The sequence below is a fragment of the Numenius arquata genome, chromosome Z (assembly GCF_964106895.1).
Source record: "Numenius arquata chromosome Z, bNumArq3.hap1.1, whole genome shotgun sequence".
NCBI lineage: Eukaryota > Metazoa > Chordata > Aves > Charadriiformes > Scolopacidae > Numenius > Numenius arquata.
Window position 1 is genome coordinate 11,492,345 of NC_133616.1, and position 27,912 is coordinate 11,520,256.

The window sequence follows — 27,912 nt, forward strand, 5'->3', positions numbered from 1 at the left end:
GAGTCTGAAGGTCAGCGGTGGCAGCAGACCTGGGGTCTTGGAGTCCAGAGCAGGGTCGCAATATGCGGTGTTAGGGTGCTGCAAGCACTAGGGATGCCTGGATGATATATTGGATGTGGATTTCTGACCAAGGGTGTTTGGGTTGGGGTTTTCAGAACAAGTGGCGGATCTGTGAGAGCACTAGGTCATTTTTTAATCCTTCAGGATCATCCTGGATCACTGTTGTCTTTTGTGGTTTCTCCCTTTCCTTTTTCCCTTAGCTGCCCTCCTATGTACTTTTCTATGTTGACTTCTCTGACGTGCAGAAGGGAAGGCAAGAGGGAAACCCCCTCCAGACTGTCCTGGAGGCGTTTGCAGGCTGGACCTCAGTATTAGATGGGGAAGGAGGAATGAATATATTCTCTCCTCTCCTGTATCAAATGCTGGGTAACATCTTCTTCTGGCTTTATGAGAACCTGCTACTAGCTGAACGCTGAGGGAGTGGGGCTCTTACTGTACAGCTCCTGGGACTGTGGGCTGTGGCAGTCTTACTGTTGTGAAGTGCACCAGGTAATGAAATAAGCAGATAAGAACCACAGATAAAGTGACACAGTGTCAGACAACTGTGAACCAGGTGCCCTGGACCACAAGAGGAACCAGTTTAAGCTGAGGCTTAGCCATCAGCAAAAGGTCAGCAGAAGGCAATGTGGTCGATGGGACCTATTTAACCATCACCAGTGGCTCACCGTGGCCCCACTGAAGTCATCTGCTCCTTTTCATGTGAGAGGGCCTTGTGTACATAACTAGTTGCATACTTTGGCATGCTCCCCTGGCGCCATTGAAACAGCTCAGGACCTCATGAGGGCTCCTGGGTTTTGGAGAGGAATGGTTGTTGATGCTTTCCTGTTCCAGTCTGTTCCTGCTTTCCAGTCTCTGGCTGGACTTGTGTGTTTCCAATGTTGCAAGGCCTGGCAGTTTGGTTTTTAAAGGAAAGTTCAAGGCACCTAAAGGGAGGCAAAGATATTTAATCCAGTGTCAGAAGATGAAATGCTCTCACCGAAGTGCAGCACTTCATTTCAGACCCTGTGCTGTCTGCCCATTTTCCTGTGAGTGTGCAGTGCCATCCACAGTGAGATCTTCATTTGGCCCAAAGCCTGTGCAGCCCTCGGACCTCCTGAGTGCAATCAGTTACTCACTTCAGATAAGTTTGAGAGGGGTCAGCTGGAAGCACAAGTGTTGTCCCAGGAGTCTGCAGTGAGGGGAACGTGTTTGTCTTACACTGTGATGCTTTCCCAGAAGGACAACTCAGGACCTTGTGCTTGGGTACTTGTGCTGACAAGGACCAGACTGTTTGGTCCTTGTGAGCACGTGAAGTTGTCAGTCAAACGAAGAATGATCTAAATAGTCACTCCCTTTCCTGAGAGGTGACTTCCTCTGTGTTTTTGTCTCTCTCTAGGTGTCTGAACTCCCTCATGAGAAGTGTCCTCTCTGCCTCTCATGTGCAGCCCTACCTGTCCATGGGCAGCACTAGCTTAACTGATGTCCTGAAGAGCTTTCCTCACCATGGATAGTCCACCCAAACTGACTGGTGAGACGCTGATTGTCCATCACATTCCCCTGGTACATTGCCAGGTCCCTGATAGACAGTGCTGCTCCGTGAGCAAAAGGACCAACCCCTTCTGCCAGCCAGAGCTCAGCATTACACGGACCTCTGCCCTTCCAGACAGAGACCTTTCACAGACTGACTCCTTGGTGTACAGCAGCTTTCTCCAGACCTCTGAAACCTCAGCAGAGGCCTCAGACAACAAAGAAGGCAAAGCAAGGGATTTGATTGTCCCTAGTGTCAGTAAGCGACAGAACCCTTTCCTCCTGAGTGAGGGTGAAGACCTCAGCGTCTTTGGGGATGACTTGGGTCAAAAATCTTTCCACCTTCACAACTCACTTGTGGCTGGCAAACCTCCCTTTCAGCTGCACGAGCTGGCCTTACCCCCTTTCCACCTCCACGGCTCCAACCACATTGTGAAATCCTGGAACATGGCCAGCCGGTCCGGTGTGGTAGACGGGCAAGAGGACAAAATCAGCAGTGACGACATCCAGAAGAGGAACAACGCGAACAGGTGCCACCAGGCCTCAGAACGCATGGAGCTGGATGAATGCAGCTGCCATCGCGGCAGCTCCTCCAGCTTCTCCTTTGATGGTGGTGCCCAAGAGTGGAACCAGAACACCGGTGAATTGCTGAGGAATCAGGATGCCCTGCGCAGCCGGACGTGCAGCTGTTCCAGCTCAGAGCTCCAGCACTGTCGCTGCTACAGTTCATCAAGTCAGTCTGAAGTGATTGACCAACAGATGGGCTACATCAGCGACTCTTCCTGCAACAGCTCTGATGGGGTGTTGGTGAACTTCAGTGCTCTCTACAACAAAATGAATGGCCATTCTCGATCTAACCTGAATTCAGCCAACCTGTCCTGTGACTCTTCCTTCTGCAGCCACTCAGACACAGGAGCTTTTTACCTGGATTTGCATTCATCACCCACAGAATCCAAGATGTCTTGTGAGTCGCATCACCCAGAGAATTCAGAGAAGGTGTGTGGGTGTCAACACTCCTCCTCACCTGTCCTTGATGCTAACTGCAACTCCTACCACCTCCACTGTGAGCCTTGCGCTTCGGAGAGCTCAGACCTCACTGCCTGCTTCCAGAGCCAAGCACGGCTTGTTGTGGCTACTCAGAATTATTACAAGTTAGTCACGTGTGACTTGTCTTCCCAGTCATCCCCCAGCCCAGCAGGATCTTCCATAACTAGCTGCTCGGAAGACCATACCAAAGGTAGCCCAGCCCAGCCCACTGAATACTATCTGTTTAGAAGGCCTGATCTGAGACAAGAAGAAGATAATGTGGAGTGCAGTGAAGAGGAGGCAAAGGGAGAAGCCACACAGAACATGATTGAAGGTCAGGTGTATGTGAATGTGTCACCACCTAACCTCAACACAAGCCGTCAGCGCTCCAGGAGCTATGATCAGAACCTAGACAGGAGTCCCAGCAGCAGGCTGGGCTCCTTGGAGCGCATGGTGAGCTGTCCAGTCAAGCTAAGTGAAAGTCCAGCAATACCCATCCAGAGTTCCCCGCCAAAGCGAGTGACATCTTTTGCTGAACTAGCTAAAGGCCGGAAAAAGAATGGCACCTCCCCACCGCTTCGGTCCAGTGGTGATTCCTCCTTGGAGTTCTCCCCTATCCCTGAGACACAACGGGATTGCCCAACCTTCCTTGAAGAAAGAGCTCGCCGCAGCCAGAGTCTTCCACCCATGCCCTTTGTCCATGGCCTGAACCGGAGCTGTGATGGCTTCTGTTTGAATCACACTTTTGGGGACAGCCAGGCTTTGTGTTCCACCAAAGACTCGGTCTCCAGTGAGAAGGTCCCCAGTGGGCATGGGGCAGGTGAGCAAGCCTCTCTCTCCCTGCTGATGGAGGCAGATGCTAGCTTCTCAGGCGGCTCTGCCAGCGGCCACGGACAAAGAGATGTTAGAGCCCGAGCAGACGGTAAGGAGCCAAACTAGGCAGAATGGAGAAGTAAAAAGAAAGGCTGCTCTTTGGGACATGAGGGGAACAGCAGAGGAACTTGCACGGTGATGGGAGACCAGTGCCTGTGCAGTTTGTTTCCTGGTCTAACCCTCACTGGGCCAAAGTCCTGCTGTGCTTACTTCAGACCCAGATCAGTGCAAGCGTCTCATCCTTGTATTTCTAAAGCCTCTTGAGGTTTTGTGCAAACCTCTCATATCACGTGAGGGAGGACACAGCATTAGCACTTAGGGTCTGAGCATGAGTCCTGCAGAGATTAAAGGAGCTGTGAGTCCCTGCTGGAGTATCCTGGTCATATCCTCCACAGTGCATTGGATTGCAGCAAAGGTTCCTACAGAGGGTAATTGTGACAGTTCCCTCTGCAGGAAAGCCTGCATGAGTTGCTTTCTACCTTGATATTTCCATCACTTGTCCTGGTGAGGAAGCTGTGTGATGGCAGCCCCATCAGAAGTATAGCCATTTCTCCAGCATGGCAGGAGACCTCTATCTCTGCCCTAGACAGTCCTTGTACCTGCTTCACAGGTAGGAGCCTGTCTAAAATGCCTCTGACCAGACTGCTGCGGTAGATAGCCCCTAACATGCCAAGGACCAGACTGTCTCCATTTAATTCCCTGAAGATTTCTGGCAGGAGATAGGAAGAACATGTTCATTGCCTTGGCAGGTGTGGGAGAGACTTTGGCCTTTGGAGCAAAAGGTTTTTAGGTATTGTCCTGTTTGTTTATTGAGTCTTGAACTCGTGCTGGTGTGGGATGGCAGGGAAGGCAGGTCTCTGATGGGAGAAAGCAGCATGGGAGCAGCCCTCTTGGTTTGCAGAGAGAGTGCTTGGAAGGAGCAAAAGCTGCTCAGGGATGAGGGGGCAGACAGGACCTCTCATGGCAATATATCCCAGCAATTCCTGCAGCCCCTGCTGCAGTCCCTTCCTCTGCACTATGACAGCAAGGCAGGCATTAGTGCTCTGCAGAAAGCAGGAGGAGATAGAGGCAGAGCTGCCTTGCTCCAGCTGAGGGCAGCATGCAGGCCTAGAGGGTCTGAGAGGGGACTAGAGGGAAATCAAGCCCTGCTAGAAGCTAGCTATAGGGAGAAAGGCCTGTGACACCCCACAAGCAGCAGGTAACACCAGGGCCATGCTTGGGACGGGTCCTTTGTCCCAGAATTTGCTGTGGACCGGAGGAATGGCAGGGAAGCAAGGGAGAAGGTGATCAGGGATCCCAGTCAGCCCCATGTGCGCATCCAGTGCTGTGTGTGTTGTACACTGAGTGCACAGCGTGTCACGCTTCAGCTGTGTCCCTTAGGATATTGTGGCCCCACCAGGAGCTGGAGGATGCACGCATAGGAGATCAGCCCCAGCACACTCCCTTAGGACATCCCTGTCCATCATTTGCTGGAGCAGACCTGCACTTTCCAGGGTTGGAAGCTCTTCTGTTTCTGCTGTGGTCCTGATTTGGTTGGGAACATCCTGCCTAGGTCTGGTACAGGTAGGGGGATGAAGGGAGCTGTGTGTTCAGAGGAAGTTACAGGAGAAAGAAGAGGGAAGGGAGAAGGGGAAGCAAGCAGGCTTTCCGACAGCACCGGATGTGATGTGGGATGCAGAGCTGCAGTGCTCTTGCATGTAACACTTGTGCTCAACTGGGTGAGTCCTCAGCACACGTGGGAGGGGACAGTCCTTCGGGGTAAGAAGTCTTGCTGTACCACAGTGTGTTGGGCCATGTCTTTGTGGGCAGGCAAATGGGACCATGACTTTGTGCTCTCCTGGGAGCAAGGGATGGGCAAGGGATGTGAAGCTGGTGACCCAGCTGGTGACAAGCTCCCGGTGCAGTGCTTTACTCTTCCAGACAGCTGTCAACAGCTGGAAACTTTGCATTTGGGGCCATGTGTCTTTACCCTGCCAGCTCATGATGTGTGCAGTTCAGACTTGAACCAGTCTGTATGTGTCACTGGCCTCTAGCTCAGCCTCTTCCTCCTGCAGCTGACAGCACATTTGTTTTTTGCCTGTGATCTGCTGGGCTGGCAATGACTGTCCCTTTGCCTGTCCTCACACTCTGTCCCCCTTTCTCTCCCCGAAGGTGGTGGCATAGACGGCAAGCCCGTGGTACGCTACAGCAAGGACCAGCGTCCCACGACTCTGCCCATCCAGCCCTTTGTTTTCCAGCACCATTTCAGCAAGCCACCCAAGGCCCGTGCCCTGCACAGCCATTTTGCCTCCAGCCTTTCCCAACTCTACAGCTTGTCCAGCAACCGGCCTGCCAGCCAGCAGATCTCTTCCAATTCCCAGTCCTCGGCCCCGGCCACCGCGGCAGAGCAGCCGGTGGCAGTGGGGAGCCAAGCCCACAGCGCGCTCTTGACCCAACGCTCGGTGGACGGAGCTGCCTCCCGCAATGATGGCTGCATTAAGAAGGCTGCCCCCGAGACAACCCGGCCGTCCCCCCTGGGAAGTTACTCTCCTGTGCGATGCAACGTGCCTTTCTTCCAAAGCGTGGACTCTTCTTCCTCGCCCACCGCGGAAAGAGCTGGAGAGAGCCAGCCCCCCAGGAGCAGGTCCTGCCCCATCTCTGCCAGCCTGCTTCCCACCAGGTCTTCCCCTGCGGTCAGTGCCATGCAGCCCTCCCAAGCCACCAAAGCTGATGCTCTGAGGCAGAAGGAGAACCCCAAGCCGGTTCCCAAGAAGGAGGCACCGCTGGAAGCAAGCCCACCACTCTCTGAGTACCGACTCCACAGTGTGTCCCTCCCACCGCTCTCGGTGGGTGGCATGCCCATGAGCAGAGTGGGAGGCCACGCAGATCCCCGCTGGAGAAGTGGCAGTGAGACCAGCAGCTCTGGTCCTCTGAACAGCATGGGAACACGGCCCCTCAATGGTAGGTTCCCATCTGCCAGGATGGACTAGTCTGGAACATCTCTGGCTCCCTATGGCTACAGCTGCTCCATGTAGGACCGCCCTGTCTTGTAGCCACAGCCCAGGGCAAAATTGCCTCTGGGGGCTTCAGTGCCCAACAGCCCCTACCATCACTTTGCCTGCAAAAAAAAGTCCTGCACTAAGATCCTGTCCCTCCAGTCCCAACTCCTACACTGTGTCTTCAGAGAAGGCAGCGTGGGTTGCTGATCTTACAGCACCCCACACCGAGTGCTTGCACCCCAAACCTGCTCCCTCTATGCCCGCAGCCACAAGCCACCAAGGCTCCTGCCCTGCTCTGCCAGGCTGTGGCATCCCCCTCCCTCCATGTACGTGTGCTAACGTCCTGAAACGCTGCTGGACTTTTAACTAATGTGCTGTCTCTCTTTCTCTGTCCTTCCTCTTTCTCATCTTCTCTCCCTGTCTCCCCTTCACGTCCTCGCATCTGCTCACATCCTCCCATCTGGTGCTCACTGCCTGCGGCGTCCTAGCGAACCACCTCTCCCCCCAAGCCCTGAAGTGGCGGGAGTACAGGCGGAGGAACCCCCTGGGTCTGGACCGTGTTTCGGGGCTGCCTGGCTTAGCAAGCAGCCTAGACAGGAGGCAGCAAGAGCCCCGGCTGAACCGGGGGAACCCCATCTTTGAGCTCCCTGGCAGCCTCAACACCAGCCATTTCCACTGCAAGCTGAACGGTGCGCACCACCTTCCTGCTGGGGGGATTTGGGAAGAGACCTTGGGGCTCAGGTTGTTTCCCTTGGGGCTTGGGTTCAGCCTGACAACATCACTGCTCTGTCTGCTCCGAGCGGGAGGGATGATGCATCTGCTCACCCTGGGGCCAAGGGGTACAAGAGGAAGGTAAAAATTTTCTCACTGGTGGGTACACTCTGTGTGGAGCCTCCCTTTTTCTCCACAAGCTGAGAGCAGTCAGGTCCAGCTCTGGCCCGGATTGAAGGGGAAGGTGAATGGCCCAAGAGCTGGCTCAGACCTCGGCAAGTATTCCTGAACTATGGCCAGCTTGTAGTTCATGTCTCGTTTAGGAGTTGTGGCCCTTGGATGTCTCCTGTCTGTGCCCCACGGTGTCTGCCGATCTGCCTCAACTCTGGCAGCATGCTAGGTGCTGGACTCTAGCTTTCATGGGGCAGCTGGCAACACTGTAGGGCTCTGTGGGGCTCTGTCTTCTCCATGCTTTGCCCTTAAGGTCTTCCCTGTCCTCCAAAACCTGTGCAGGAGGGGCTGAGAGGGACAGGCTGCTGTTGACTGAACCTTTGAGAGTCCTCTGGGAAGGGCAGTGGGGTCTGTCTATGGGAGGGAGTGTTCTTCAAGGCAGCCCCAAGCCACAGAGGGAATTCCTTAAAGCTCTATACCTCATTCTGCCAGCTCAAACAGTTTCTTCATCCCCCCCTTCATGGGAAAATGCCTAACACGGAGCTGGGGAATCAACCAGATGGAAATTGAGCACATGAAAGAGCTCCTGCAGAAGTCATCCACTGAAAACAGGCCCCCTCCCAGGGGACAGGAGAAGACATGTAGTTTGTTGCCTGTGAATACCTGTTTCTGTCAAGTATGGATTCTGTCTCTGCTCTGCTTTTGACCCCATTTTTGGGGGCTATCCACACAGCAGCCCTGAGAGTTTGGTGCAGTGAGGGTTCCCTTGGTACCAGCCCATGAGGGTGAACCTCGCACAGCATCATCCAGTGCCTGTGGGTTTCCAGTCAAGCTGGAGCTCCATGTTGCGGGGGGCTGCAGGGTTGAACTCTACAGGCTCACATTGCAGACCATTGCTGGGAGAGTAACAAGCCTGTAACCTTGCTGTCCCAGTCTTGGACAGGCTGGTGTGAACACTCCTGCTGGTGCAGTTTGCTTCTGGGAAAAGCAAACAATGTGGGAGAAGCTTTGGTATAAGGGCTTGGGACTGATCCTTCTCCCCACTATTTTGGTCCTGCAGGACAGTCTATGAAGCAATTCCAGCTTACCTACACCGACTTCTTCCCTGACTACTTCTCACTAGCAGAGAAACCCCCAGCTGAGTTCTGCCTCTCCCCAGATGGCAACACAGAGTCTATCTCCATCGACTTGCTGCAGAAGAAGGGTGAGTTCGTTGTTTCTCGTGGATGAGAGTGTGTGTAGCAAAGCATAAGGCAAACACATCTTATCTCTGTAGACCCAATGGTTTCTTTCCTCGCCCTTCTCTACTGTAGCACCATGTCTACATGTCCCCCTGGACTGATGGCTCTTTCCATGGCAGGTTCTTGTGTTCTCTGCACCATGACACGTGCCATGGAGTATGTTTGAGCTGCTTGTCCCATTAAATATGATTAAAAGGGATCGTAAGTCCACAAGAAGGGGCAAAGAGAGCAGGCATACACATGAGTATGACCCTAAGGCGATGCATGCTACCACCTCTGCCTCAGTGTGCAAGGGTAGACCTGTGAATATATTTGATGTTGCAGGTGTGCTAGATGAGATTTTGTAATTCGGGTAAAAGGTCTGTTGGGTCCTACATGGTAAAGTGTTTGTGTAAAAAGGTAAGAGAAATTTTTCCAAAGCAGGACAAGGTGTGGTTGGCTGTGATGAGACCTGTGCTAGAGGCAGGGCTGGGGACTGTGTTGACATCTGGCTCCGTATCATTGCAGGGGGAAGGGATGTGCAGAAAGGTTCCCATACCTTTGCCAGCTATGTGTTAGTGCTTACCAGGAGGCAGCTTTCCCCTTTATTCCACTTCTGTTCTTTCATCATACTTATGCAGATGTCAGATTATCCACCACTGGCTTGTTACTGAAAGTCATTACACAGCTTGCCAAATGCATGGCTTCTTCCCTGCCACCTTGTAGGACCAAAACAGCAAAAGACTCATTGCCTCAGACCCCGTCTCTGCTTCCTCAAGGGATGGTGCATGGAGGTAATGGTCCACGTCCCTTAAAAATACTGACAGGGTGTCTTATGCTTCAGCCACTTCTAAAGGTTCTCCTGCTGTCGGGCTGACAGGTGAGTGCTGGAACCAGCAGGGATAGATTTGCTGAGGAGGTAGGAGGGGCTCTGCATGTTTTTGGCAGACAGGACACGTGCTGACATGGGCTTGAAATGCCCTGGCCTGATTTCTTCATGATTTGGTCAGGGTCTGTCCTAGAAGTCCCTCAGGTAGCTCTCTGACTTGTTCTTTCCCTCTAGGTCTGGTGAAGGCCATCAACACTGCTGTTGACCTGATTGTGGCTCACTTTGGAACCAGCAGGGATCCAGGAGTGAAGGTATGTCTTGCTTTCAACATCATGAGTGACATGGAGAGCATGGAGAAAGATTGCCTCTCCATTCTCTTCCAGTCAAAAACTAGAGGGTATCCAATGAGGCAGTAGTACCAAGAACAAACCAAACAAAAGCAATGATGCACCATGCAGCAGGTAGTAAATCTGTAACAGTTCTTGCGATATGACGCTGGGTGTGCTAAAAGAGTACGTGGGTTTAAGGGAAGATCAGAAAAACACGGGAAAGGGAAATTCACTGGGTTCTACTAAACACGTAGCAATAATATCCAGCTTAGTCAGTCTCTGAGTTCAAAGTAGGCTGTGAGAGTATTCAGGGCAAATATTATATATGTGTGCTCTGGTTTGACTCTTTCTTATGTATTTACTTATGGCTCTTTATAAGAGAGAATACCAGGACAGCTGGACTCGTGGTCTGATGCAGTACACCAGCTCTTTTTTCTCATACGGTGGAGAGTTGTGTCTACCTCCTCCACATGTCCCATGATTCTGTGCCAGGACACAGTGCAATGTCCCCGTGCCTTCATGTGTAACAGGGCTCCATAATGATAAGAAAGTGCATCAGTCATTGGCGATCTGGAGCAGGTGGGCATCCCCTACAACCCTTACCATGAACCCACTAGCTTCAGAGAGCATCTATGATGGTTGGACTAGATGATCTGAAAGGTGCCTTCCAACCTAGGCAATTCTATGATTGTATAGCCTAGGTTGCCCATGGGGCTGGCTGACTTTGGCCTGTGCTTCCCTCATCTCCCATTTCTGGAATAACAGAGAGGCAGAGCGAGCTCACTTCTGTTTGTACCAGCCAGTGTTTGCAGTCCTGTGACACTCTGCATGTTTGCGGTGCCTCCTCTCAATGCTGAGTGCTCTGCTTCAGTCACGGGAACTCTGGGGGCAGCAACGTGACACTATTTGGACATGGCAACTGCTCTGGAGTGCCTTCCCCAAGGAGAAACCTGACTGGGTCAGATTCCAAGCCCATTCAATCTTATCCCAGAGCCCAGGGTAATTTGCCCCTAATTACAATTGTTACTGATGCAGAGATTGCTGTGCAGCGTTAAGGAGAGCTGTTTGGACTCAGGCAGCTTTTTTAAGGCTTTGCTTTGAATTTCCTGTTTTTGAAGTGTTGGTTTGGGGAATAGCTGCAACATTCCCCCATTACTTTACTTACCAGACAGCGCTGCCATTTTTGACCGGGGCTTTCATTATGCATCAGAGTGCCAGGGGCTGAGCATTCACCTGTCAAAAGGCAGCACCCGTCCCCGTTGCTCCCACGCTCAATGGATCTGGCGGGATTATTGCTGACCCAGAAGTTCAGTCTCAGTTCAGGGCCTCTGTGGACCTGTGCCAAGTGGCCAGTGTAATTCCAGCTCAGCTGGTAAAATCTGTGCCCTGAGCGCAATTGCCTGGGACCACCGACATGACGTGCAGGACCCGGGGCTGACCCCTTTGGATTGACCCCTCGGCAGCTCAGGGACTGTATGTAGCACAATATAATCCCCGCTCTGCTGGTGCTGGGCTCTTACATGCTTCATCACCTCAATCTGAGCCCTGTCCATCCATTTTGCCCTCACCCTCTTTATTTATAGTAATCCCTGGGAATTATAGCTCGCCATGTCACTGAGTTAAGTGCTCCTTAACCCCTCAGTGCTGGTAGTTCCTATGTGGCTTGCTGCTTCCTGCCTCAAAAATACCAACAAGAAAATCTACAGCAGCAGAAAAATCCCTTACTCTTTTCTTCCTTCAGCAGGACAGCCTTGTTATACCTGTAGGCAGAGCACAGCATCCCTTCTAACTGGGATATGCTCTTCCCAAGCTGGGATTTTCTCTTCCCAAGCTGTTGCCTCATCCCTGGAGCAACAAGCCCCAAGCCTGGGGCAGACCTTGCAGGGAGCAACCCAGAACTGGTGTATAAGGCAGCCGGGGGGGGGGGGAGGGGAAGTGACTGCCTGTTCGAGGAGCTTCTGAGCATCATCGTAGCCTGGATATTGCCTGCTGGGTGTCTGTGGTAGGCAAGTGGGGCTGGACTGTTTGCATGCATCTGTACCTTGTAGAGCAGTTACCAACACTCTCCCTGTTGCCTGTTGTTATCGTCCCTTAGGCCAAACTTGGGAACAGCTCTGTGAGCCCCAACGTGGGGCATCTCATCCTGAAATATCTATGCCCTGCTGTCCGGGACATCCTGAGTGATGGGCTTAAGGCTTACGTCCTGGACATGATCATTGGCCAAAGGAGGAACATCCCCTGGAGTGTGGTGGAGGCATCGACTCAGCTTGGTATGGAGGGTGTGCAGTGATGCCCATTGCTCTGTGGTGTTCCCGTGCTGTGGCTGGGAGGTGCTGGGGAAGGTTGGCTGTAAGGATGGGATTGCAGAGTAGTACCCAGCTCCCTGCACAAAACAGGGTGAACATTGACCTTCTCTGGCAAGGCGGGAGAGCCACTGCTCTCTTCTGCCCAAAAATTTATTGTAATTGCCCCTAAAAATTCCCAATTTTCCTATAACAGGCCATAGCAATGGAATGCACCCTCCACTAGTACCAGTTTTGCACCCTGGATTGTGCCAGTGGCTACCATCCAGGAAAACTCCTTTCTGAGGTTCCAGATGGCAGGGCCACACTGATTTCTGTGTCATGAAGAGCTTATATCCAGGGCTGGGAAGCCTTCTAGCCTGTTTGTGGCAAATCCCCAGCTCTAGGGATATTTCTCTGATTGCAGACACCCCAGATTATAACCACCCACCACAATATTCTGTTTACCTGCTGATTTTGAGCCAAGGGCCGTGATTGTCCCTGAAGTGTGGGAAGCAGGTCCTTGCGTTATAGAAATTCAGCCAAAGTTTTGGAGTGGCAGTCTGGGACAGACCACAACCCATCTCCCTTGTACAGTTGGGATGGAGTGAGCTTGTCTTGATGGCTGGTGTAGAGGCAGTGCACATACATCCATGGACACCCAGCCAATGTCTGTTTTTGCCTTGATGCTCCTTCCTGTGCTGCCATTTTGGCTTTGCTGAATCTCAACTTTTTTCTTCTCTCTGTAGGCCCCTCTACCAAGCTGCTGCACAGCCTCTATAGCAAGATCAGCCAGTACACAGAGCTCACCAACCACACCATGAGGTTCAACGCGTTCCTCTTTGGCCTTCTCAAGTAAGCAGACTCCCTGGGCTGGCTGCATGTCATGGTCCAGGGCTGGCAGCAGGTGCTGGTCCTTTACTGGTGGCAGGCACAGTTGCCAGTGGAAAGACTTAAGAAACCTGGGAAGCTGCTGTAGGTGAGAGAAGGAAGAAGCTGTGAGCCTCAGGGAACTCCAGAAGGATCAAAACCTACCCCTATACCAGGCCAGGACTGAGAAACACTGTCTGTAGCCCACTGAAGAATATTGTCAGCTTGTTTTAGCCCCAAAACATTAGGTGGGAAGAGTCTGTCTGTCATGGTTCATATAAGGATAGACATAACATGCATAAATTACTCCTGAAAATCCCTGCTTAAATCACTGCTTCCTGGAGCTGTAGTGAATCCAGTGCATGAGGGTCTAAAGGAGAAATTGCCCTGGTCCAGGAATTAAGGCTGACCCTTCCAGGTTGCATAAGAAGGATAGACACTACACTCAGTGTTAAACAGAAGGCGGCAGCGGTGGAGGGATGAGTGCTACTAGGATGGTATTCCTCTGCTCTTCCCCAGTGGTCAGCAAGAGCTCTGGCAGCGGCAACAGAGTCCCCAAGATCTCCAGATGTTGGGTGACTCCTGCAAGCAGGAGCAAGCCCTGCCCTGCTCTCCCCACTGAGGGTGGCCCAGCTCTCCTCTGCTGGGATGGCAGCATACTTTGCCATGGGCAAAGGATGCCAGCATACTTTGGGCCAAGCCTGCAGCAATGGCCTCATGTTTGCAGATGATTTCCCTCTTCCACATGAGCCCTTCTCAGCAAAACTAAGCCCTGCCAAATCATGAGGCAGCTTCTGGAAACATGATTGTTAGGGCTTATGGCTGCCCAAAGCCTCATGTAAAGCAAACTGGATGGCTCCATAACTGGCTGGGTGGCTGTGATCAGTGCATGCAGCATCCCATGCTGATGGGAGTGAGCCACTGTCCTTTCACTAGGTCTTGAGGTTCACGGGGCTGTGCTGTAAATGCCACTTTCCAGCCACCTCTTGTTATAGAACATCTAGGATGAAGGGAATGAATTGATTTTTACTTTTTCTTTCTTTCCCTGGTTGTTTTCCCTTCCTGCAGTATCCGGTCCTTGGAGTTCTGGTTCAACCACCTCTACAACCATGAAGGTAAGAGCTTGAGGGGCGTGGGCTGCAGCAGGAACCAAGTTCTGCACAATATAGATCACCAATATAAGCTCTAGGGCACATGTGTCTCTTATTGATCTGTCAGCCTAAGCTGCTCCGTTCTGCTCTGAGCCAAAGGGCTAGACTGTATGCAGTCCCAGTGTTGCTAGAGGGCTGCTCTGCTCAAGGGAGCAAGGTGGAAGTCAAAGCTCCATGCAGTTCCCTCTGTCTTTGCCTGGCAAGCCATGTCCTTCCCAGCTGCAGCTAGTACCCGAGGCTATCACTTCTAGTGAGATCCCTCAGTCTACTTGCAGAAGACCAGATCTAACCCTTCCCAAATTTTTCCTTTCCCTGCCTGAGAGCTCTGTATGGCTGGAGATGTGCACACTTAGCTGAAACCCTTCAGGTGTGGGAAATGGAAAGAAATGGAAAGGAAAACCTCCTGACAAAAAGCAGATTTTACTGGACGATCTGTTTTTTCAACGAGAAATGTTTCTAGAGTGTGCAGATAACCCAGCAGCACGCTCAAGCTGCCTGATGCCTAGAAGCAGCATGACTAAGTGCACAGTGAGACAGACACCCTTGATCTGCTGGATCCCCTGAGAGTGGTGCTGGAGCAGCCCAGGGCCCCATACAGTGCAAGAAGTCCAGCCCAGTATCTTCTGTCAGTTTTGGGGGCTGACAGCAGGCGTTTCCCAGGTCTGAGTGTGCAGTCAGCACTTCTATCTGGAGCAGATAGGAGAGTAGACTTGCCTTTGTACTGAGGTAAGAGAAGGTACCCTGATTTTCTTGAGCAGAAGAAGACCATTTGTTTTAAGCCATCATTAAGAGCTGGAAGTGTGAGCAATAACTCGGGCTGTCGGGATGATGAAGGCTAGAAAAGGGGTTGGAGATAAGGTGCAAGTCCTGCCTGTGGTGTAAGCTTGTTATCCCACTGGGGCAAAAGGGCCATGAATCCTGTTCCCAGCCCTCTCCTTGGGAGTGAGACCTGACAACGAAGCTGGTGGGATGTGGCCAAGTGAAGGATGAATGCTGCATGTAGAAATGCCGGTCCATTCTCTGTTAGGATTCACTGTTCAGCCCAGCCAGGTCCCTGGAAAGACAGACACCTCTCTGCTGTCCCCAACACCTCTTTCTGCAGGGACCTGGACTGTCCAGGTCTGCAGCTCCTTGTTCTTCTCCAGGAAATGGGGAATGGAATCTCGGAGGACATCCTACTGGATAGCCTGACAGGCAGGTTCCTGGCTGCAGGTGTGACTGGAAGCAGGACCTGGGCCAGATTGCCCAGAGCATCTGCTGCTTCCCGACCCAGTGCTGAGCCTCACACTGCAGCTGCAGCTGTGCCCAAAAACTGGTGGCCAGCTCCTTTCCCCATAGCTTCAGCAGATTCTTGGTGGCTTGGCAAAGGAGGCAAGGGCCTGTCCTCTAATTAGTGTCTCTTGCCCTACAGATATCATCCTGGCACACTACCAGCCGGTGGGCTTCTTGTGCCTGTCTCACAGTGTGTGCCAGCCTCTTTTCGAGGAGCTCCTTCTCCTGCTGCAGCCGCTCTCCCTGCTGCCCTTCAACCTGGACCTCCTTTTCGAGCACCACCTGATGCAGATGGGCAAAGAGCAGCAGCAGCAAAAGGAGCTGCTGCGTGTGAAGCAGGACCTGCTGCTTTCCGCCCACTCCACCCTGCAGCTGATGCGGACACGGGGCAGCAGCGATGATCCCGATGGCTGCAGCACCGCTCCCGAAGCAGGCAAAGTGGGCACCAGAGATGGTGACATCTCTCCAGGCCACGGCTCCCAGCAAGCTGCCAGCGAGAGAGTCAAGGGGGTGGGAGCCTCCTGTGGAGATGTTGAGAGGGATGAAGAGCGGAGGAAGGTGCAGGAGAGCACATGGGAAGGGAAGAAGGACAAGCAGGCGGGCTGGTGGTACCAGCTCATGCAGACCTCTCAGATTTACATCGAGGGCTCACCTGAAGGCTCAAAGTTCATCCGCTATGAGAAGAAGAAGAAGGCTCTGAATGATGTTCCCAGGTCAGCGGAGACTCGCAAGGCACCACCACCCCGTGAAGGAGTGGTGGAGGGAGCAGAGGCTTGCCCCATTGCTGAGGGCACCTTGGAGGAGAGACCCAAGGCTGCCAGCAAGCCAAGTCCTGAAGCTGTGGAAGAGCCCTTGGAAAAGCCCCAGCAGGTAGTGGTCAGTGAAGAAGTGAAGGAACGGAGTTGGCCCTTCTGGATGGGCAGCCCCCCAGACTCGGTGGTTACAGAGCTGAAGCGCAGCAAGGAGAAGGAGGCTGGGACTCAGCAAAGAGTGGAAGCAGCAGCAGCAGCCCCCCAAGAGCAGAGCAACACCAGTGCATCAGAGGGCAGTCAGCCTATCAAGTGGGGACACTTGTTTGGGTCCAGGAAGGCGCAGAAAGAGCCCAGGCAGCCTAACAGGTAGGGAGATGGGGATAGTTTGGGACTGGAGAGGGCTGGTTAATCTGGGGTTGCAGCAGTGCAGGTGGAAGTCAAACTGCTGGGCTACACCACAGTGATAGACCAGAGGCAGTGAGTGAACAGAGTGGTCTGCCACCCCTGCCCAGCCCTACCAGACTGCCTTAATTCCTACCACACCACCCTTCCCCTCTTCCGCTCCTACCCTTGTTAATCCACCTCACTAGCTTTCCTCTCCTGTCTTGGCTCCTAAGCCTTCTCTCCAGGGGAAGGGCTTCTGCTGCACCACCCCCATCATCACCTCACGCCTCTCAAAAGTGTGTGGTAAGTGAGAACAGAACATAGAGAGTCATCCCTGTTCCACACAGTGGGTAAGGAGGAGGGCTAAAGTTGCCACATGGAGCTGAGACCTCCCTGCGTTGCCTCTCCATCTGCACCTTTTTTGCTTCTATGGCCACTAGAAAAATCCTTCCCAGTCTAGGCCATGGTGTGTCTGGAGAATGCTGAGCCCTCCCTACCAGGAGACAGCCTGGGGACCTCAGTGCACTTTGTGCATGGATCCAGACCTCTAAGACATGACCTTGGCATGAGAGCAGCTGTTCCTTGCCCGCAGGTAACGCTTCCCTGCCACTACCTGCTTCTGTCTCCTTCTTGCAGGTTGCCTTCTGGCTGGCTGAGCTTGGACAAGTCTGTGTTCCAGCTGGTGGCCCAGACGGTTGGGGCAAGCATGTGGCGAGAAGCAGCTCCTGAGCCAGAACGCCCCCAGCCAGAGTCACCTGAAGTGCCCCCCATGGGGCGTCCGGCCCGGGGGCTGTCTCCTCACCCTCCCTGGTGAGTCCTGCAGGTGGTAGAATGTGGTGGGTTGGGGTTGGCACGGCTCTGCCTGTTGCAGTTTACCTGGCCTGCTTTGTATTTGTGGATGAGGGGGACGGTTTGGGACAGTGATACAGCTTCTGCATCCACTCACCCCAACTCTGCAATCTGCTGGCAAGGGGCAGCTGGGATCCTGGCTGGGTGGGGAGGCAGGGGATGTTTCCCTGGCTCCTCCATACCTATGGTGGTCCCTGGGCTTCAGCAAGGTGAGTGTCCTGTAGTGAGCTAACCCTTCCTCTCCTCCCTTTACCTGCAGTGAGGTGAAAGCTCTTTGCCATCACATTGCCACCGAGGCAGGACAACTGAGCTTCAACAAAGGGGATATCTTGCAAGTCATCTCCAAAGTGGATGGTGACTGGCTCCAGTGCAGCCTCGGCTCCGAGAAGGGACTGGTGCCCATCATGTACGTCACCCACCCGGAGGATGAGGACTATTGACCTGGCTGGAAGGCCAAGCACAGTACCGCGGGCTGCTGAGGCTCCTCTGGGGAAGCACATCCTGCCAGAGGAACAGACACAGCTTCTTGCTAGTTTCTTACCTTTCTTGCCATTATAAAATACAGTAACCATAGGTGGTTCCTTCTTGCTCCTCCTCGTGCAGCTGCCAAAGGCCGACTCGGCCCCCGGGGTCTTCTGCAAGCTGCACCTCATTTTGCCAGGCGTTGCCGTGCATGCAGCCACACTGGGGATCGCCCGAGCCCCCCTCCACCCCATGCCATCTCCAGCACCAATAGGCCATGGACTCCTACATAGTGGGAACCCAAGCAGTCCCTGCCAGGGCAGCGCTGCCCCGCTGCCCGGCTCCGTTTCGTGCTGGAGGGTGCAAGATGCTGGCCATCCCCTCCCCGGGGGTGGCAGTGTCTGCAGCCTCCAGCACCCCTGGCATCATCAGCCATAGGGATGGGAGCACCGTTGTCACGGTCTCTGAAAGGCTGGGCTGATGGGTTGCATTGAGGTTTGATGGGTGGACTGCAAGGTAGGTTCTCCTATGCTGGAGCAGCCCTGTCCTAACATGTTATAGTGGTGTCTGGTGGATTGTACTGGGCCAAGTAGCCTGGCATGGCCACGCAGCAGGGCTGGGGCTGTGCCTGGCCACGGCCAGGGGAAGGGGATCGGGATATGTGTGGGCGTGCAGAGCAAAGGGGTGCATGGGGTCATGAGGAAGGCACGTGGATGTTCAGTGTTAACGTAGGTCCGGGATGGGTAGTGCCACCCTGTGCTTTGGCGGGGTGGGGTGGCCCTGTGCCCTCCACGCTGAGCAGGGACCCAGTGCCTGGGAAGCCCTGGGATGCTCAGTGGAGGGGGGGTTGGAGGGGAAGGGATGAGGGCAGGGTCCCTGAGTGGGTGAGAGATGCTCTTTGGAGTTGGGGGCAGTGCTTCCGGCAGGTAGATTGGGGAGTGCTCCCAGAGGGAGCAGGGGAGCTGGGGAGGGAGGGGTGGCACTCCCCTTGGCATAGGGTTTCTGGTCTTGCTGAGCAGTGCCGTGGGGTGGGGGGGGACGAGTGTTGTGCACAAGCACAAGGGGATACTGGGGGTCCTGGGGTCCTCAGCAGAGGCAATGCCAGTCAACCCCTTCCTTGCCATGTTCATGTCGCCCGCTAGGGTGGGGATCTTCACCTGCCCGTCAGGTGGGGAATAGTGTTAATGAAAGGCCATGCCAGTAAGTGGTGCCTTTTCCAGGTTGATACTGGTCACAGCATTATGCCTGGGCTGGCTCCCCCATGGCAAGGGGCCCTGGTCTTGCAAGGTTACCTCCTGCTTGTACATCGCTTAGCGGACGTTGCACCGTATTTAATTTGTATTTCCCCATTAGAACGAGGTGTCTCGCCTTTATTTATTTCTTTATTTATGATGCATATTAATAAAAAAGGTGCTGATTGAGCTCCTTGCTACACAGCCTTGTGATTTCAGCCCCTCCTTGAGAAAGGACTGAGGGTTACCTGTGCAGGGACAGTGCACTGCAGGCTTCATCCTGCCTCCACCACAGCCAACACCAGACCTTCAGAAGGAGACAAGTTGCCTCAGCTATAAGACCTGTCAGTTCAGGCTGGGGGGGACTATGTCACATCATCAGATGATGGTATGTCGTGGGGAGACAAATGAGGCTCCTTGTCTTTGTTCCTCGTGCATGCCAGCAAGGAACCAAGGAGGTTTTGGGCAGGCCTTCACACCATTTCAGTCTGGCATGTACTTCCCCAGAGTGCTCAGGGTGTTGCCATTAAGGTGTCCAGAGGTACAGCCAAACTGGAACTTATAACCCATGGACAGTGGGAGAAAGTCCCGAGCCCACAGGAAGGACAAAACTAACAATGGGTTGTGGGGCTGGAACCCAGAGTCTGGGACAACCTGGCCGTGAGGCTCAGTCACTGTAGTTCACTCACAGGGAAGGGCTCTGGGGCTTTTAAACTTAGACTCACACAAGTGTTGGACCTCCAAGTCCAGCAGGAATGAGCCCAAAGAGCCCATCCCTTTGCACCTGGGTAGCTCCTGGGAGAAGGGAAGAGCACTGCTTGAGGCTCCAGTCTTTGCTGCAAGGACACCACACTGGAGGTTGTTGCATCCACACAAATGAAGAGTCTGCAGTGCTAGAGTGAGTCAAAACAGTTTAAAAAGATCCAGAAATGAAGCAGTGTAAGCCCCTGTCCTGGCTTGGGGAGGCTGGAGCAGCCAGGGCTTGCACATGGGCTGCTTTAATAAACCTCTCTGAGGGGGTGGTGGTCAGGGCTGTTTACATGGAGCCAGGCTGTTCTCCCCACACGCCAGGGCTGGCCCAAATGGGGAAGGGGACCATGTGCTGGCAAACAGCCCCATAGGGTGCTGAGTCACCAGGAGAGGGGATTTCCAGCTCTCTGGGTTGGCAGCATTGACATGGAGATGACTGGATGCTCGCTGCTGAGGCAGCCTCGGATGCAGGGGAGGCATGGAACAGTGGTTTGGGTGTCAGAAGCTTGATATGGGGTTGTTGCTACAGAGTTTACAGCTGCTGAATTCTTCTCCAGGGTCATCTGCCTCAACTCAAGCAGGCTGTGTTGGTGGTTATCACATAGACTGTCCTGATGAGGAACTGGGCTTCATGAAGCCCCTGAAGCCTACATGGCAAAGTCATGCAGCAATGTGTATAGAGCAGTGGCTGTCAGTGCTGCTGCTGTGGTTGGGTGGCCCAGCTGGTGGCCTGGTCCCAGAGGATCAGCTGTGGGATCCTGATGGGGACATGGGGCTGTGAGTACCACTGGGAGCAGGCTGAGCAGGGCGACAGCTGCTGGGTGCTGCTGGAGTCTTCTGGAGCTCACCCTGGTCTGGGGAGGGCAGCTCAGCCAGCCCCTGGCACAGGGAGCTCAGCATCCCTTGGCACCCATTTGGCTGGGACACAGCAGCAGAAAGGTTGGTGCTGTGGGGTGTGGGTGGCGATGCAGGAAAGGGCAGATGCTAGCCCACGGCCTTCTGAGTGGATGGGAGAAGGTAAGTCGGTCATGCGGTGTGCAGAACACCACCTGGGCACTTCCCTGAACCCAAACCCAGCAACCCTTCACCCTAGCAAACGGTGCAGGTCCCTGGCCTTGTTACTGCACCAACTAAAATCCCTTCCCAGCCCCCCAGTGGCAGGCTGCCTGTCAGGACCAGCCCTACATCCAGAGAGCAGAGCAGTCCCCAGCCCCAGTCCAGTGCCCACTTTGCATGCCCTGAGGTGCAGAGCAAGGGTGGGGGTGGTTCTGGACCAGCAGGGAGATGCACACTCGGTCCTGCCCCTCTCATGTCACCCTCCTGTGCAGGGTCCTGGAGCAGTGGTGGTGTTCTCCACTCCTGCTCCTTGCAGGCAGCTCTCAGCCCCTGCTCAGCGAAGTTCCTCCTGCTCTCCTTGCAGATGTCGGAGCAGGTCCTAGCAAAAAAGTGCTGGGCTCTGGGGATGAACGCTGGGAGCAGAGCACCTATCACACGGGAAGCAGAGAGGAGTCCAGCTTCACGGTACAGGCATCTGCTTTGGGCTGGGGGACTGTGGAACCCAGGATTAGGGCAGGAAAAAGCATGGGGTGATAGCGTGGCTGGGGGAGGATTAAGGGTGCAGTGGGAGACCAGATGTGCATGACAACCTGGGAGCACAGGCCAGCTGAGGGATGGAGACCTGCTGGTGCGAAGTGCTAGGGGATCCTGGCAGGTCCCCTTGGACCTTCTCTGCTCAGGCCTGGCTCATCTTCAGGGCAAAGGCTGTGGCCATGGCCCCTGATGCCTGCCAGGGCTGAAGAAATGCTAGTGGGTCTCAGAGGCTGCTGCGGAAGACTGGGAAAGGAGGAGGCAGCTGAGCACCAGCAAACTGCTGGGCTGGGAGAGCTGAGGTGGGAATGCACATTTGGGCAGGACAGGCAGGGAGAGGTGGGACAGGGATGCACATGGACTCAGGACAGGCAGGGAGAGGTGGGACAGGGATGCACATGGACTCAGGACAGGCAGGGGCAAGTGGGACAGGGATGTACACAGAGCAGGACAAGCAGCTCCAAGAGTGAGCACAGGAGCCACAGTGAGCTGATGGAGAGCTGTTTTCAGATGCGGAGCCCTGGGCTGAGCAGACCTGCAAGCCATGTCAGCCAGCAAGACTCACAGGAAAGCAGAGGGTGTCTCATCAAACAGACTGTAGCAGCCAGTATCAGGCCTGGAAAAGGAGTGTGACTGTCATATCACCACGACTGTGAGGCATCTGACAGAATAAAAGAAGGTTTGGAATTAACATGGCAGATTTTTCAAGGCACTGAAAGCCAAGCAAGTGGGGAAGTGTCAGTGTGGCGGGAAATGGGCTGGGATTAACCCTTTTCTTGCAAGGGCTGCAGGCAGCACTGAACTGTAGGGCAGCAGTGGGGTAGACATCTGCACCAGGGAGCGTGGGGCACAAGCTGGCATGTCTATGTCTGAAGGAAAGTCCCACATGTTGGGGGAGGAGGGGGAGTGCCTTTGCTTCCCATGCCCCTCCTGGCAGCCAGACCCAGAGCTCACCCTGCCAGCATCCAGCTGACAGTGACACATCCCTAGATTCCATAAGACACTATGCAGGAGCTGTACCATACAGGGCAGGGACTGCCAGGCTGGGGGGGGGGGGCATGCAGGTGGCTCTGACACCTCTGTGACCACTGCTCTGGGGACATCAGTGTATGAGCTCGTATTAACCCCTCAGAGCTTTGTTCATGCTCAAAACTGCTGAACACACAGCATAGCCTGGGGACAGGTCAGTTTCCTGCATGGTGGCTGTCCCAGCCCAGGGTCACAGGAGCTGCTTCCCATGTCCCTGGTTGGTGTGACCCCACTCGTGGCAGTAGCCCAGGGGTGCTGAGGCGCAGCCCGGTTCCCGTTCAGCTGGAGGAAGGAGAACACTGTGGTTGCAGCACCGTCCTGGGACCCAGCACTGAAATTGGCATCTGCTGTGTGGACTTCCTTCCTCTCGCTGTCTCCCTCTCTGCCTCAGTGCTCCCATCTGTACAATGAAAACCCCGAGGTTTCCCCTGAATGAACTCTAGTGGCAGTGTTGCCTGCAAGCAGCTTTCATGGTCCGGAGCCCCTGTTTCCCCTTGCTGCGATGCTCAGGGGGCAAAAGCCAGTCTCTGCATGCCAGCAGCTCTGCGTGGTCCATGGGTAGCACCGTGAAGGAGGTTTAGGTGAAGACTGGCAAGCCAGGTGCTGCTCCTGGAGAGCATCATCCAGGGGAGTAGCACATGTGGGTGCAGACACCGACTTCCAGCAGCAGACAGGAGGCCAGAAGCAGGCAGGAGAACACCTTTCTCCAAGGTGTGGTCCCAGCAATGGGGTCCCCACTGTGGTAAAAGGGGTGCAAACCCCTCTGCACCACAGATACACCTTTGGGAACAGGAATCCCAAACAAAATGACGAGGCAGGTGGTAGAACTACTGCCCTTGGTCTTCAGGCATCCTGGTGGCTGGTTTGCAATACCAGGCAGAGGCAGTCAAGGCATCAGCGTGTGGGTCCTCCACATGTGTGACAAGTCCAATGGGGAAGATGGAGAACTGAGCTCTGTGCAGGGCTGGACCAAACACATTCTCAGGAAAGGGCTGCCTGCTGGTGGTGGCCGCAAAATGCTTTGTTTTCATGACCCTGCATAATCACTGAACATTGAAAAGTCCTGGGACAACTTGTTCAGCTTCAGAAAGGGGAAATGTGTGAAATGAGGAAACTTGGATAAAACAAAGCAAAAAGAAGCAGCATGGTCACACAGAGTCCAGCAAGCTCACAAAGATTTAAGGCAGCCTTGTAAGGCTCCTGCTATCAAAAGGTAGAGAAAAACCAGGGCCAGAAGTTATTCGAAACAGAGAGGCCCCTTCAAAGAGCTGAAGTCATGTCGAGATGACAAAAAATAGCATCAGGCAGGTAAGATCTAAAAGCTCCATAAGACAAACAAAAAAGAGCAAGGAACAGGCTGTAGAAGCAGCCAGCAGTCCTTTTTGCAAACACTTCAAGAGCTTCAGATCTGCCACAAAGTCTGTGGGGTCAGTAGGAGAGCATGTCCTCACAGCAGAGGGAAGAGTGATGTCCGTCGGGCTGGCAAGATTGCTGTGAAACATGACTCAAATGCCAGCACACTGCGAGGTTTGTAAAAAAACGGGACACATGCCTTGACTCCGGCATGGCAGCAGGACGCGGGTCCCTGCCTACACCCAGCTGAAATACACCCTGCCCATACTCCCGGCTGTACCAGGTCTGCCAGGCACACTCTGCGATGGGGTGACACGGGGACACAGCAGTGACACCTGCAGAACCAAGAATTTCACATCCTGTTGTGTTGCAAACAAACTAAAGCTGTCTTTCTGGCTTTGCGTTTGCCTTGTGTGACCAGAGCACATAGCTGCTGGATCCACTGGGGATGGTGGCACCAGCTTGCAACACCCCTCCATCCTCTGTGCAAGAGCCCACATTACGCTCGAGGCTGGATTTTCTGATCTGGAGGAAGGGGAAGTGTAAAGAGTGAGAGAGCAAAAAGGCTTCCTGGCAACTGCTTGGTCCACGCTTCCTGCATGGCTTTTGAGGTTTCAGATGGAGTAATAAAGGGTTTTTGGAAATGTCACGGACTGTTAGCACAGGCAACAACAATTATTGTGCTGGCAGTGGTGCACAGAGGGACCAGGGATGTGATTTTTTTTTTAGTCTTTTTTGATTTATGGAATTTCCCTACTTATGTTCCGAAGATCCTCCAAACAAGTCATCAGTTCCTAAGGATATAGTTTGCTTTTGCAGCCCTTTGGTTATTCCTTGAGAGACCCAGCAGCACCAATGGCCAAAGAGAGGTGAAGTCTGGGGTGTTGCTGGAGGCAGAGGAGCTGTTGTTTTCTCCCACCCAAAAACCCCCCACTAGAGGTCGAGCACAGCTACCTCCCAGCTACCTCCCAGGACATGCCCTGCTGCGATGCCCTGCAGCCCCAGGGCACTTCTGCTAAGGAAAGTGTCTTTGAGTATGGTAAACTGTCCATGGGTGAGCTTCATCATCCAAGTGAAGGAAAGAAAAAGGGAGGTTCCTGGGGGTTAGCACTGACCCTGCCAGCTCTGTTGCAGGAAGAGATGAAGCACAGACAAGGTAGAAGAGGCTGAGACCGCCTTTCTGAGCACAGGAAGGCACAAGAAAGGTAGCAGGGCAGACTCCAGCTCTGTCTCTGAGAGGTATAAGACAGCTGAGTGTCTGCTCTTAAGCACCGTCATTGCAGAAAAAATATAAAACAAGACTTATACCATGTTTTGCTCAGGGTAGCTGGGGAGAGTGTGTTTGGAGAGGGCCACCAACAAAATCACAGAATCACATGGGCTTGGAAGGGACCTCTGGAGATCATCTAGTCCAACCCCCCTGCCAAAGCAGGTCCACTTAGAGCACCCCACACTGGCCTGCTTGATGCTGCTGAGTAAAGGTGTTGCAGAGTGTGCAAATCAAGCGGAGGATGTGCATTAGCAGAAAGCAGAGCCTGACCCCAGGCTTGGGAGTACCAGGCTGTTGTGGCTTAATCCCAGCCAGCAACTAGGATCATGTAGCCATCCTCTCACTCCCTTCCCCTACCCCCCAGTAGGATAGGGAAAAGAGGGAGAAAAAGGAAACAAAACCTCATGGGTTGAGATAAAGACAGTTTAATAGAACAGTAATGGAAGAGGGAAAAAAACAGTGGTAAAAGACTATACAAAGACAGTGATGCAATACAATTGCTCACCACGTGGTGATCGGATGCCCAGCCCATCCTGAGCAGTGATTTTTTCGTCACTCCCTCCGGCGGCAGGCAATGATGTTGGGAGGAGCAGACGGATCCAATCAGTCAATACATGGCTCCGTGGCTGTTGTTGCCACCATAAATTTGGGTACTTTGATAGTGGGTTGGCCTATACGGCACCGGGCTCGTTGACAGGAAATGGAAGATGCCTCTCCCAAAGGTGGAAGAATATTCTGGCCCAAGAGATTGCGGGGTTGATTGACAGGTCTTTAAACTAGATGTGAAAGGGGAGGGGGGTGATAACATCAGGCCTGTCCTAGAGGCTCCTGAGGCAAAAGGAATCTGGGAAACACAGATAAAGCACCACAAAGGAAGGCCACCTGAAGAGCGACACAAAAGAAATGGAGCCATTCCAGCTAGTAAGTGAGCGCCACTGGGCGCACAGCTGAAGTGCCTTTACACAAACACATGCAGCATGGGGAACAAGCAAGAGGAGTTAGAGATGCACGCACGCACGCCTCCAGGGCTACGATCTTATTGGCATTACTGAGACGTGGTAGGATGGATCTTATGACTGGAGTGCTGGAATGGAGGGTTACAGACTCTTCAGGAAGGACAGGCTGGGCAGATGGGGTGGGGGGGTTGCCCTCTATGTCAATGACCAGCTGGAGTGTGTGGAGCTCCACCTGGGGATGAATGGAGACCCTGGAGAGCTTATGGGACAGGATTAAAGGGAGCACAAGGGCAGGTGATGTTACAGTAGGGGTCTGCTACAGACCACCAGATCAGAGTGACAGGGAGGATGGGGCCCTCTATAGGCAGATAGAAGCAGCATCGCATTTCTCAGGGGTTGGTACTGGGACCAGTGCTGTTCAACATCTTTGTCGGAGACATGGACAGTGGGATAGAGTGCACCCTCAGCAAGTTTGCCGACGACACCAAGCTCGGTGGCGCGGTTGACATGCTGGAGGGAAGGGATGCCATCCAGAGGGACCTGGACAGGCTTGAGAGATGGGCTCGTGCAAATCGCATGAAGTTCGACCAGACCAAGTGCAGAGTCCTGCACCTGGGACGTGGCAATCCCAGGCACAAATACAGGTTGGGCGGAGAATGGCTGGAGAGCAGCCCCGAGGAGAAGAACTTGGGGGTGCTCATGGATGAGAAGCTCAACATGAGCCGGCAATGTGCACTGGCAGCCCAGAAAGCCAACCACATCCTGGGCTGCATCAAGAGAAGTGTGGCCAGCAGGTCACGGGAGGTGATTCTACCCCTCTACTCTGCGCCCATGAGATCCCACCTGGAGTACTGTGGCCAGCTCTGGAGTCCTCAACACAGGAAGGACATGAACCTGTTGGAACGGGTCCAGCAGAGGGCCACAAAGATGATCAGAGGGATGGAGCACCTCCCCTATGAAGACAGGCTGAGAGAGCTGGGGTTGTTCAGCCTGGAGAAGACAAGGCTCCGGGGAGACCTCATAGCAGCCTTCCAATATCTGCAGGGAGCCTACAGGAGAGCCAGAGAGGGACTCTTTGTCAGGAGATGTAGTGACAGGACAAGGGGTAATGGTTTTAAATTGGAAGAGGGGACATTTAGGTTAGATATTAGGAGGAAATTCTTTACTGTGAGGGTAGTGAAGCACTGGAACAGCTTTCCCGGGGAAGTTGTGGATGCCCCATCCCTGGAAGTGTTTAAGGCCAGGCTGGATGGGGCTTTGAGCAACCTGCTCTAGTGGAGGTGTCCCTGCCCGTGGCTGGGGGGTTGGAACTTGATGATCTTTAAGGTCCCTTCCAACTCTAACCATTCTATGATGAACATATTCAGCTTCTACAGAAGCTGAAGGAGGATTTACAGAGAAGTTGCTCCAAACTGCCCTTCTTATAGAATCATGTTGTTATAATAAATCTGTAAGACTGCCAACAGGATAGTCTAGTAACTTCTGCTAATAATGTGGATATTATCTACCTGGACTTTCAGAAAGCATTCGACACTGTTCCCCAAAGAATTCTAGTGGGAAAATCTAGCTGCACACGGCCTGGGCGAGCATACGATCTGCTGGATCAAGCATTGGCTGTCTGGACAGTCCCAAAGAGTGGTGCTCAATGGAGTTAAATCCAGCTGGCGGCCGGTCACAAGTGGTGTTCCCCAGTGCTCAGTGTTGGGACCATTTCTGTTTAACATCTTTATCGATGATCTTGATAATGACATAGAGTGCATCATCTGCAAGTTCACAGATGACACCAAGTTAAGTGGGAGTGTTGATCTGCATGTGGACAGGGAGGCTTTACAGAGAGACCTAGATAGGTTGGATTTATGGGCGAACCTTAATAGTATGAAATTCAACAAGACCAAGTGCCAGGTCCTGTACTTGGGCCACAACAACCCCATGCATCGGTACAGGCTTGGGGAAGCGTGGCTGGAAAGCTGCCTGGCGGAAAAGGACTTGGGGGTTCTGATTGACAAGTGG

General features: G+C 53.6%; 1 protein-coding gene across 1 annotated transcript; it reads left to right on the forward strand.

The window, feature by feature from the left end:
• The first annotated feature begins 1,542 nt into the window (after positions 1-1,542).
• On the forward strand, positions 1,543-17,703 carry RUSC2 (RUN and SH3 domain containing 2). The gene is made up of 11 exons (XM_074166266.1): positions 1,543-3,514; positions 5,617-6,405; positions 6,932-7,132; positions 8,386-8,529; positions 9,609-9,685; positions 11,799-11,973; positions 12,735-12,840; positions 13,924-13,970; positions 15,418-16,396; positions 17,051-17,224; positions 17,523-17,703. Exons 1-11 carry the CDS (start codon positions 1,543-1,545, stop codon positions 17,701-17,703), a joined length of 4,845 nt encoding a protein of 1,614 aa, XP_074022367.1.
• Positions 17,704-27,912: the final 10,209 nt, after the last annotated feature.

Bases quoted from the DNA above. Each gene is read 5' to 3' on its own strand.
- RUSC2 (XM_074166266.1), top strand. From the start codon at position 1,543: ATGGATAGTCCACCCAAACTGACTGGTGAGACGCTGATTGTCCATCAC. The intron at 11,974-12,734 runs GTATGGAGGGTG...TTCTCTCTGTAG, and splicing joins GGAGGCATCGACTCAGCTTG to GCCCCTCTACCAAGCTGCTG. The intron at 16,397-17,050 runs GTAGGGAGATGG...TCCTTCTTGCAG, and splicing joins GAGCCCAGGCAGCCTAACAG to GTTGCCTTCTGGCTGGCTGA.